The 12,913-nt window shown below is 41.5% G+C and overlaps 1 protein-coding gene across 1 annotated transcript in view; it reads left to right on the top strand.

The window, feature by feature from the left end:
* The first annotated feature begins 908 nt into the window (after positions 1–908).
* Positions 909–12,913, top strand: part of LOC121269067 (all-trans-retinol 13,14-reductase-like) — a 36,226-nt gene continuing 24,221 nt past the window's right edge. The window contains exons 1-4 of the mRNA XM_041173506.1: positions 909–1,096; positions 1,927–2,109; positions 6,176–6,417; positions 10,625–10,826. Coding sequence (XP_041029440.1) covers positions 928–1,096; positions 1,927–2,109; positions 6,176–6,417; positions 10,625–10,826 — 796 coding nt within the window. The 5' untranslated portion in view covers positions 909–927. The remainder of the gene's footprint in view (positions 1,097–1,926; positions 2,110–6,175; positions 6,418–10,624; positions 10,827–12,913) is intronic.

Here is a 12,913-nt window from a genome sequence, read left to right on the forward strand (position 1 = left end):
GCATCATGAATAGTTACCGATGTGACAGAGTTGATGGGTGAAAGTAGTTAGACGCAATTGGCTTCTTGGCATCCTCACAGACTACCACAGATCCCTCTGCAGAAAGCGCTGCACCGATCAGATAGCCAATGACTGGAAATCTCCAATTATAAATCCACAAAAAGTCTCTGGACATTTCTGCTTCTCTTTCCTCCCTTAAGACGCTCCTTAAAACCTACCTTTTTGACCAAGCCCTATTTGTGGCTCGGGGTCAAATTTTACTTTATAATACTCCTGTGAAGGGCAGAGGGACCTTGTATCACGTCAAAGATGTCATATAAATGCAAGGTGTTGTTCTTGTCGGACATCTGAGGTGAATGAAGAAAGTTTTACCACGCTTCCCTCCACCCCCAAACAGCAAAATCCTGACCATATGTGGATTCTGTTTCTGTCACCTTTTATTCACTGTCCTGACCAGCAAAACTCATATTTCTGCCAAAAAATGCATCAGATAAAAGATATATAATTTTAATTTAAATCATTGTGCATGAAGTGAATAGAAACATAGGTTAAAGGGGAGGCAAAAAACATAAAAGTTAGCGTCTGAATAATTCTCTCCTTAGATCCAAATCTTAATGCAAAAACCAAATGATGTAGTGTGGCTCCGCATTAGATTCTCAGTTATTCAGGCACTCGGCAGTAACCCAACAGTGAAACAACATTCACCTACGAAGTGGTGTAAGATGCAAACCTTTCAAAAATATCACTGCTATCTTCTGTTCGTGAGCAACTGTTTTCTTTCAACTCTAGCTTTATTTATTTTTTGACTGCAGTTGGGCGAAATATCCTCCCAAAATCTGTTACTTCTCCTTTAATTGCCCGCAGCTCCTTTAAATGGAGTAGGAAGTAAACTTTGCCCTTCAGCGAGCTCGGCTCGGTGGGCAGAAGATGTGGTTGTACGCGGGGCTGCTGTTGGTTTTGTACTTTTTAGTGCGAGTTTACCGCCGAACTTTCCGCCGTTCGCCTCCCGCTCCAAATCCTTTTGCCGGGGACACCAGGAGACCCCCGGAGCCTCTGGTTACGGATCAAGAAGCAAGGAAGAGAGTTATCCACAAAGGTGTCATAAAGCGTTACACTAGACAAGCGCTCCAAAGTCCACATTCCCGCAACATTAGCTGAGGTTCCCCAACCGGGTTACGATGTGCCCAAAATGATCCTGAGGCACATTTATTTAGAGGCTTTTGACAAGCCCTACCATCAATAACCGTTTCGTTCAGGTACCCAGTTAAAACAACCTCCTCCCAGCCCCCTTCCAAATCTGAGAACTTAATAGTGGCTGTGTCATTGAAAAAAAAATCTACAGTTCAACTTTGCCAGGCAGGAAGTATGCCTATTTGTGTCACAAATCAACTCTGATATAAAGAAATCATAAACACAGCAGTACTGGCACTCCTTAGTCTGATGAAAATGCAATCAGTTTGCATAGTATAAATTCCAGATTTGAAAACAAAATTGCAAAGATTAGAATTCCAGCTGCCTAACCCCAAGGAGGTCCCACCGCCCACCCATGAACTGGTTGTGTTTTAGATACAGCTTTTGTTTTGCTTACAAAGTGCAAGCCAGCCACATCCTGTGAAAGAGTATTTATTTTAAATTGTCATTTTCCACGAGAGGGAGAGGAGAGCATGGAGGTAGGAGAACCCCTTCTTTGAGCATTTTTCTATGCTGGCCTCCATCCATTTCTGAAGACCTTCAACCTCGGACCATGTCCAGCAAACATGCTTTGAAAAAAACATTTATTACTTGCCGTGTTGTGTCTGGTCAAAATTTTGCTTGGAACCTGCCTCGGGGTGTGTGTGTGTGTATGTGTGTGTATGTGGCTCCTGACTGACTGTTTTTTCGTGTCATCTTCATTGCTTTTAATAAGCCTTTGTGACCATTTTCCAGGCTTTACTGCAAATAAGGTGCCAGAAAACCTGGATGCCATTGTGATTGGCAGTGGAATTGGTGGGCTGTCAGCTGCAGCAATATTGGCAAAAGCTGGCAAGTGTGTCCTGGTTCTGGAACAGCATGACCAGGCTGGAGGATGTTGTCACACGTTTATTAAAAAAGGTTTCGAGTTTGATGTTGGTAAGAGCGTTTAGGTTTGAAATTTATTACAAAACCAGTGTTCTTGTTTTTGAATCCCTTTCCCCTCTTTCACTCTGGGGTTTGTCAACCATGGGAATTCTTCAACGAATAATGGTACGCGCAGTTCCAGGGTTCATTGCTGTTCTTGTTGCTGATGTGGGAAGCACAAAAGTCACATATTTTTCTTATTGAATCTTAATTGTGAAGAAAACATTACTATTCATTGTAGGAAAAAAATTTGCATATATAGACCCTCTGTCATATTCTCAGTCTCAAAACATGTTACAGCCAATTAATTACTTTGAAGGTTAGCCACTGTTATGAGGCCAGTATATGGCAACCAATTATATACAGTAAGATCCCACAAGTAACTGAGGTGACTGGCCTTTTATCATTCTTTTTTGGTGGTGCTTGTTGAGGAGGCATGTTGACCTGATACTAGCAACAACAACTTGTATTTATATAGTGCCTTTAACATATTGAAACATCCCAGGAGCTTCACTGGGGCATTATAAAACAAAGTATGACACTGAGCCACTGTTGCGACACAGCAGTTTATAAAGGCTGAGTTATTTAAAATCCCAGAGGGAAACTTTAAACAACTGTCATAAAACTATATCTTCAATTGGTATGTTTTGAGTTGCAGCTCTAAATTCAGGAATAAGACCACCAGTTCTCAAGAAGTTTTTATGTCAAACTAAAGGAGACATTTATTAATTTGCAACAAATTAAACACATACACATGGCTACAAATACCAAATTAATCTCCACTAAGGCAACAATAATCTATAGACTTAGCCATTCACCAGGCACAGCATTTTCATCTTACAAATTCAAAATGAGGTTCCTTTCAATTTGGGTTCCTTTGCAGACAGTTGTAGGCTTACAGACTTAGATCTTACATGCCTCTGACCCAAACTCCTCTCAGGCTATACCTAGCTGTCCCTTTTGAACGCAACTCTCATTGTATCACCAGGCCCTTTTAACCTCTTCTAACAATAAAACCTCTTTCATAGTACCAAATTTATTAGTAATACAAACATCTTGCTTGGAGTCTCCTAGCTAGGTGCAAGATTTCACCCTTAATCTTTGAATGCTCTATTTAAAAATGCAAATTGCCCCCATGTTTATCTAATTACCGTTTCACAACTACTTCTTTGTATGCATCAAAACACCCAGACTAGCTGGCTTTAATCCAGTTAACACACACACAGACTAAACCTCTATTTAAAAAAAATTCCTATAACATTATATAGATTAATATCTCTTCCTGACAGCCAAATAAGGAGACATTAAGTCAGATGACCAAAAGCTTGATCAAAGAGATAGGTTTTAAGGAGTGTCTTAAAGGAAGAAAGCAAGATGGAGAAGTGGAGAGATGTAAGAAGGGTATTCCAGAGTTTAGGGCCTTGGCACTTGAAGACACAGCCACCTGTGGTGGAGTGATTAAAATCAGGGATGCACAAGAGGCCAGAATTGGAGGAGTGCAGTTTTTCCTGGCACTATTGAGAGATATCTTTTTAAATTCAACTCCATTACTGTAACAGGCAGACAGTTTTGAAGTCTCATGTAGCAGATGGCACCTTGAACAGTCAGGCACTCCCTTAGCACTGTTCTGAGGTAACAGCCTAGATGCTCACTTTCTGGGGTGGGAATTGAGCCCATAGATTTCTGTCACAGAGGTGACCATGCAACTTGTTGAGCAAAGCTCACATTCTGTTGCATATATTCCTGTGTATTCTACCATTGTTTTGGTACAATCTGATATTATTTCCACCTAAATTACTGCTAACATTTCAAAAAGAAATTGTAGGAAAGCAATCTGAAAAATTAGGTTCATATTGATTCCTGGTGGATGCTAACAGTTCTTCAAGAATTTATTGAGAAGAGCTCGAGATTGCATTGGACCTGTCTTACTGTCATTAGCAATAAAGCAATATGTAGGTTAACATTGTGGCAAATGAGATATACCCAGACGGTTCTTCATTGCTTAAATCTCCATGGGAAGGTCTTCCTTAACCAATTTGAGATATCCAGGACTAAAGTGTGAGGTAGCAATAAAGGGAAATGGTTGTGGTGGGAGAAGGTTCCAACCTACACTAGTTGGTCACTGGGATAGCTTCTGCCTTATGGAGGACATTTCTGTCCCAAAGCTCCTCCATAAGGACATGGACTAAGCAATTTGTGATGTTTAATCCTTGTATACAACATTTGACTCTGACACCTAGAATACAACAGCTGCGGTTGTGGTGCAAGCTGCTCTGTGTACACACTTCCATTGTGCTGCAGAGTGAGTTTTTATTCATTCATGGGATGTGGGCATTGCTGGCTAGGCCAGCATTTATTGCCTATCCCTAATTGCCCTTTAGAAGATGGAACCATTTAGCTTCAGATAACCCTGCAGGCTAATACTTTCAGAAGATGAGTGGTCCTGACTGGACAAGCAGTGGGAAGTTTATCAGCACTCTGTGTAAGTAGGCTGTGCAGCTATACCTGGTTAATTGCAAGCCATACTCCTGATTTTGATAAGTGGAGTATGTGCCTCATATTGACAAACAGAAACTCTACCAAGATAAAAACAAAAAAACTGCGGATGCTGGAAATCCAAAACAAAAACAGAATTACCTGGAAAAACTCAGCAGGTCTGGCAGCATCGGCGGAGAAGAAAAGAGTTGACGTTTCGAGTCCTCATGACCCTTCGACAGAACTTGAGTTCGAGTCCAAGAAAGAGTTGAAATATAAGCTGGTTTAAGGTGTGTGTGTGGGGGGCGGAGAGATAGAGAGAGAGAGAGAGAGGTGGAGGGGGGGGTGGTGTGGTTGTAGGGACAAACAAGCAGTGATAGAAGCAGATCAAGACCCATCCCCACTCCCTTTCTGTTTCCCCCTTCCTTTTTTTTCCAATAAATTATAAAGATTTTCCTTTTCCCACCTATTTCCATTATTAAAAAAAACCCCCACTAGAGCTATACCTTGAGTGCCCTACCATCCATTCTTAATTAGCACATTCGTTTAGATAATATCACCAACTTTAACTTTAACACCTATGTGTTCTATTGTACTATTGTCGTTGACATCTTTTGATGATCTGCTTCTATCACTGCTTGTTAGTCCCTACAACCACAACCCCCCCCTCCACCTCTCTCTCTCTCTCTATCTTTCCGCCCCCCCCACACACACACCTTAAACCAGCTTATATTTCAACTCTTTCTTGGACTCGAACTCAAGTTCTGTCGAAGGGTCATGAGGACTTGAAACGTCAACTCTTTTCTTCTCCGCCGATGCTGCCAGACCGGTTGAGTTTTTCCAGGTAATTCTGTTTTTGTTTTAGAAACTCTACCAATGCATATTTCTTAGTAACTTGGTTTAGAGAGTATTAACCATGTGATTGTCATTGTATTCTAATCTTAATAGTCTTTCATTTTTAGCACATATGTGAGCATATTGGGTGGGGACTTGATGAGTGTATCAAAATGCTTGCTGAGTACAGAGCAGGCATACACGATGTTGGCCATTTTGCAGAAGTTTAGCACTGCAGCAAAAGGCAGGAAGGTAAAATGAATTCAGGGAGTTTGTCAGGAATGCGCTAACCAGTACCCAGCTATGGAGCACCTTTTGAAGAGGCTGGCAACAACAACAACTTAAGTTTATATAGCACATTTAATGTAATTGAATATCCCAAGGCACTTCATAAGAGCATTATCGAACAAAGTTTGACACCAAGTCACATTAAGTGATATTAGGGCAGATGACCAAAAGCTTGGTCAGTGAGGCAGTTTATAAGGAGCGTCTTAAAAGAGGAAAGAGAGATGGAGAGGTTTCGGGAGGGAGTTCCAGCGCTTAAGGCCCAGGCAGCTGAAGGTTTGACCACCAGTGGTGGAGTGATTAATATCAGGGATGCTCAATATGTCAGAATTAGCAGAATGCAGAAGTCTTGGCAAATGAGCTGAGTGAAAGCAGAGACAAATATAAATAAATGATGTGGTTTGTGATCCCTATGTATGACCATAAATATTGGGTCTCCTTTAGAGAATTTACCACTTAAAGTATCCACTTTGCACCATTTCAGGAATTCATTACGTTGGGGAACTCTATGAACGATCCTTTCTGCGAACATTAGTAGATCAGATTACAGATGGCCAACTGGAATGGGTGAAAATGGATGACTGTTTCGACAACGTAATCCTGGGAGACCCTCAGACCCGGCGTACCTATGGACTGTATGGTGGGAAGCAAAATTATCAAGATTGTTTGAAGAGACAGTTTCCAGAGGAAACAGAAGCTATTGACAAATTCCTGGAACTTGTAGAGGTGACATTTGAAAAATATACTTTATCAGGATTCATTTTGAAGTATTTAGAATTGTAGAATCATAGAATGATAAGGCACAGAAGGAGGCCATTTGGTCCATCGAGTCCATTCTGACTCTGTGTGAGAGTAATTTAGCTAGCCCCACTCCCTGGCTGTTTCCCCATATACTGCAATATCTTTTCCCTGTAATTGTTTATTCAATTCCCTTTTGAAAACCAATATTTAACCTGCCTCCTCCACCCTTTCAGGCAGCGCACTCCCGATCCTAACCATTCTCTGTGTAAAAAAAGTTTTACCTCATGTCGCCTTTAGTCATTTTGCCAGTCACTTTAAATCTGTGTCCTCTGGTTCTCAACCCTCTGCCAATGGGAACAGTGTCCCTCTTATTTACTCATGGTTTTGAACAACTCTCTTAAATGTGCTCTCAACCTCCTTTTCTGTAAGGAGGACAGCCACAGTTTCTCCAATCTACCCACATTACCAAAGTCCTTGTTTCTTGGAACCATTCTCATAAATCTTTTCTGCACCCTCCCTAATGCCCACACATCCTTCCTAAAGTGCATTGCCTAGAATGTGACATAATTTGCCGGGTTGACGCCAAAGCAGTGTTTTATAAAGTTTCATCATAGCTTCAATTAAAGGTCATCTGTTTCTCTCCATGGATGCTGCCTGACCTGCTGAGTATTTCTAGCATTTTCTGTTTTTATCATTGTAACTTACTTTCTTCTGTACTCTTTGTCTCTACTTACAAAGCCCACAGGATCCCACGTGCCTTTTTAACTACTTTCTCAGCCTGCCCTGCCACCCTGCACGTATAAACCTAGGTCTTTTATAGTGTCCAGTCATGGCTCAGTGGGTAGCACTAGTCTTTGGACTGGAAGGTCTTGAGTTCAGGCCCTGCTCCAGACACTCATCCTGACACTCCTGACTGCAGCTTCTCACCAGACAGATGACATCTCTAACAGTGCAGCACTGAGGGAGTGCTGCACTGTTAGAGCTGCCATCTTTCAGGTAAGAAGTTAAACTAACACTCCTGCCTGCCCTCTCATGTGGACATAAAAGTGGACATGGGGCACTATTTGAAGAAAAGCAAAGGAGTTTCTCCCATGTTCTGGCCAATATAACCCCAGGTGTCTCTGTTGCTGCAACCCATCTTAGAATTATGCCTTTAGTGTATATTGCCTGTCCATGTTGTCCTTACCAAAATGTGTTCCTTCACACTTATCTGCATTAAACTGCATCTGCTAAAATTGCCAACTGTATTTTTTTTAGGTTAAGTAATTGTTTAATTGGAAGCATTGTCCGTTTTTGTACACTATTAACTTTTTGTATAATATGAATTTTTTTAAATAAATGGACCTTATTGCCGTGGGAAAATTATTAGGGGTGCTTCGCAGGCATGAGAGATGTGAGTTAAATGAGTAATGCACCACCACTGTGGTGAAATATACCCTGACGTTAAAGGTAGTCCATTTTTAATTAATTTATTGAAATATGAAGAACATTTGAATCAGTGTCGCCACTGTGACTGTTTCATGAACCTAAATTGGACCTTGATGGTTAAAATGGCTTAATTTACACTGTAGTGTTTGCCACCAACTGGAAAGGCATCAGGAACAGTCGTGCATGTGCACTTGACCTGCACGGCCGCCACTAGCTCATACGCAACTGTTCCAGATGGCAGGAACATCTGTGAATTTTTTAAAAGTTGCTTTAAAAACTCTGAAGACCACGAAGAATTGCCAAAGCTACATTGTGCAGAGGTGTCTTGATCAGACTGGCGGAGGGCAAAAGTTTGAAAAGACCCAGGTAGTGAGCTGTGGAGTTGTTGAGGCTTTGTGGAGTAAGCCCCTGCAACAGCCTGACTAGCTCAGTTCTTAGTTGATGGGACTCTTAACCCCAGCGTCATGGTCTCGAGCCCTATGTTGGGTGATGATTTTTTATTTAATATTTTATTTAAGGAGGTAATAAATTGTACTAATTTAACTGAGCAAAAAACTTTTCGACAAAGTAGTTTGGCATAGGTCTTTGGCAGATATAGTTTGTTGTATTATGAGCTATTTTGGCTAGCACATTCCATCGAAGGCAACTGGATTTATCTTCTAGGTAATTAGTTACTGTTGTTGGCACTGCTGCTACTTTCTCATTGTCGTTTTCCCCTCTTATTCTGTGAAGCTATCCTGGTGTTCATTTTCTGGCATTTTTAGGGTGAAGCATGCAGTGGATGCAACATTGTAACTCCCATCACTGTAACTTCTTTCACTGTAATGCATTTACAGGAAGTGCTCCCTCTAGAGTTGCAGCACAAATAATTGCAATTGTTCACGTTAGAATCACAGAATGCTTACAACATAGAAGGATGCCATTTGGTCCATTGCTTCTGTGCTGGCTCTCTAAAGGAGCAATTCACCTAACACCATTTCCCTGTCTTTTCCCCATAACCCTGCAAATTTTTCCTTTTCAGATAATGATCCAATTCCCTTTTGAAAGCCTCAATTGACTCTGCCTCCATCACACTCTCAGGCACTGCATTCCAAATCCTAACCATTCGCTGCATTGTCACCATCAGTCTGTCAATTAATGTGAAACTTGTCCAACGGAATAGTGTTCTTGCAGCTCCACTGCATTTGTCAAAGCGTAGCTCTGTGCTCCTGATTATATCCATCTCTCCAACTCAGTAAGCAATAAATAGGACCAGCTCAGTTAGGTGTGGAGGTTGAAATAATTATTAGTTTACTTGTAGCATCTTAAGAAATGATGCATTCACTTTTGCCTGTGGCAGACAAAAAAGTATAACTTTTTGTTTAGATCAACTGTGATAAATTTTGTTTAACACTTATTTCATATTACCTGCCTTAACTCTGCCACAGCACAGGAAGGACTGAAAACCACTAACAGAAATCATATCCCATCCTAACTTTATATGTTGTTAGGATCAGTCTGAATGTTTGAACTGTCCCACGGGAGTGGCCAGGCCACACAATTCAGCCACAAAACAGTCTCCCTGATTTGTTCAAGAATGTGCATAGCAGGTTTCTTGTATTTAACAAACAATTATTTAAATTCTGCTTGGGCTCATGTGATTGGTCTGAATGTATTTAATGGTTCTCTTTGTTAATGGATCCCTTTCCTCAGGTAGTATCTCACTCTCATTCAAAATTCTCAATATTGGTATATCGCTCCCTCCACCAAAAAAAAATTGTGAAATCCAACTACCCACCATCTCTAACCTTCCTTTCCTTTCTAAAGCCTTTGAATGCAATCTTGTCTCTCAACTCCATCACTCAAAATTCCAGTAAAGCAAAATACCGCGGATGCTGGAAATCTGAAACAAAAACAGAAAAGTGAAAACATTTTTATTTATTGTTTCACCAACGTCGTGATTGATCTATCCATGCCGCTGCATGTGCAAGGAGGCTCTTATATTTATCTCATTTTTTTTTTTAAAAAAGCAAAACCCATTTACTTTCCCCACTGTGCGGTGGGCAGTTTGCAATCTGCCCTCTGCACAGCCGGGACACATCCTGAATTTTCAAGTTTTGTGGGGGTTTTTTTAGATGCTGGTAACTTGTCTTTTGGGGGATTTTTCATGCCTTTCATGACTGAGGTTGGAGGCGAATTGAACTCAAAATTCCATGTTTGTATCTCTCTAATCCAGCTTCAGCTCTGCCCAATGCATAGGGCCCACTGGCCAAAGTCATTAATGCCCTCCCCTGTAACCCCTCCTTGATGCAGTGTTTGAGATAGTGGCCATGCTAACCTCCTCTCCAGCTCTACTCCATCACATCACTTGATGGAGCATGTCACTGCAAATTCTATTTCTATCACGATTTAGCCAGCATTTGCGCAACCCCTCTTCATGTCCAATCATCTGACACCTCCAGAGCCCTCTAAGGATCCATCCACGGACCTTTCCTTAGTTATGTGTTGCCTCTTTCATATTGGGCCCTTTCAAAACGAAATGGAAAGGCTTTCATCTCATAACTATGGGCTGGATTCAAATAATTCCCTAAACCAGAGTCACCCATGATTAGCAATATGGAAAATAAATGTTTTACATAGGACAGACTCCTGGAAGCTTTTGTAAATGATAACAAGATCGGAGAGCAGATGGAAACAATTGTGGGCTTCCTCGCTTTTGTATTATACATACAAGAGATTTTTAATCTTTCAGCACTTCTGATGCATGTTTGCTATTTTACTCTAGATGATCTCCAGAAAGACACCATTGTTGATAATGATAAAGATGATCCCTCTTCAACTGGCCAGATTCCTCATAAAGACTGGCATCATCCACTGGATCTCATCAATTTTCAAAGCGGCATCTACCCCACTTTCAGAAGTGACCAACAAGCTGACAAAAAATAAGGACCTTCGAGCAGTCATGAGTTATGTCTGTGGGGATTATGGTAATGTGCTTTCATTATGTCAGTGCACAATGCTTTTGATTTATGGAGTAAGTAGAAAATGTAATTTCAACTTGATTTTCTGGGTGCGTTTGATTCTGATGATCATAGCTACAGCAATTTGTGGAATGTTTTGGCAAAACGCAGAATCTTTAGTACTAACTGACAATAACATTTAATTTGAGTATTGCTAAAAAAAGAGACATGTCTAAGTTTTTTGTCTTGCGCCCATCAGGACACTTGCAAGAATGCCAATACAACGGGGAAAACAACAATTTATACTGTATGTGAAGAGAGTGCTGATTGGTTGGCAGTGGCGTTGCCATGACGAATGCACCAATGTTGGGAACGCCACTTGCGAACCAATCAGAAATCTCCTCGCGTACAGTATAAATTATTGTTTTCCCCTTATATTGGTATCTTGCAAGTGTCCTGATGAGTGCAAGACAAAAAGCTTCGGCATGTCTCTTTTTTCAGCAACCCTCACGTTCTGTACTACCGAACAATTATTTAACATTTAATATCAGCATTATGTTTTTTTTTAAATAATTTAAACATACTAGCTGCTGAAATAGAATCATTATAGTTTGTGTTGAGCTCAGCACTAAAGTCAGGGATGGTTGGGTTTAGTATTTTGCACACATTTGAACTAACAGTGTTGGAATATTTAAATCTCCAAGAACCTTAAATTTAAATTACATTCCTTGGAATATTGTTGGCATTGCCAATTGGTTTGCTTTTAGAAATTAATTATCAAAAATCGAGGAAGGAAAGTGAGCATTTTCCATTTTCATGAATTAGACAGGTTGCTGAGATTTCTCTTTCAGGAGATGTGGAAATTTCTGCTAAACTTTTATACATTGCATGAAAGAGCAGTGGAAGCAAATTTCAAAAGGGAATTGGATATATGCTTTTAAAAAGGAAAATTATGCAGGGCTATGCAGAGAAAGCAGAGTAGTGGCATTAATGTAGCTCTTTCAGAGAGCCATCACAGGCATGATGGGCTGAATGGCCTCCTTCTGTGCTGCACGATTCTATGACTGATTTAGGTTGGTGCAATGAGCTGCATCCATCATGAAAAGCAAACATTTAGCACTCGATTTCAATCAGGACAACCAGTAGTAGGTCAGCAGCAGATTATCAGGGAATTCACCATCACCAAAAATCATCAGCCAGATATATGCTTCTCCAAACAGATACATGGTGGCAGCGAGGCATTCTGTGAAAGAAACTGATGGGGTCAGTTGGATCAGTGACTGAGCTTTGGGCCTGCATTTTTCATCGTCAGGCGCGTGCAATCGGCGAGCTTGGAAGCGGACAGCAAATGGGCCTCCGGCCGTGAATGGCCCCAAACACGATTTGACGCTGGCTGGCCAATTAACGGCCAGGCCGCGTGAAACGTGTGCTGAAATGCTCAGCACTGCTGGGGTTGGGGAGGGCGAGGGGGCGAGAAAAGGGCGGACGCCAACCTAACTGAGGGTGCAGGTGGGCGCTTGTCGTGAGCTCCCTGAAGGAAGACAGCTGCAAACCTCCACAGAATAAAGGAAATGACAAAAATGCTGCACAACATGTCCATGCAGCACAATCGAGCACCTGAAAGCATTGCCCCATAAAAAAACCAGCAGCCAGATTTCTCTTTTTATTTTATTTCCCCACAGAAATTTCACCCCCCCCCCCACCCCCCGAGATCAAGGTTTGAGTAAAAGTGTGAATGCCGCCTGGAAGAATGGCCCATTCGCCAACGGTAAATGTGGACTAGCCGCGTAAAATCGCTGTTGACTACACCATTCACGGGCTCGATTGCCCATTTGATTGTCGAAATATCACATGAGCCCACAAAAACGGCGGGACGCTCGCCCGATGTCATCTCACGCTATTTCACGCCCGTTCAGGTCAGGCCCGCACCCGCCCGTGGGACATAAAATTCTGGCCTTGATTTCCATTTTGGGCTGCTTAACCATGAAGAGGTTGTTTCTTCTCGCCATGACGTGCTGCTTAATGGGGTGGTTTCTGTATCTTGGAGATAAATGGGATATATCATCATCTTCTCCCTAGGAGGTGCTTTCACACCATGCGTCATCACCCTGCGA

The sequence above is a fragment of the Carcharodon carcharias genome, chromosome 23, assembly GCF_017639515.1.
Source record: "Carcharodon carcharias isolate sCarCar2 chromosome 23, sCarCar2.pri, whole genome shotgun sequence".
NCBI classification, from domain to species: Eukaryota; Metazoa; Chordata; class Chondrichthyes; order Lamniformes; family Lamnidae; genus Carcharodon; species Carcharodon carcharias.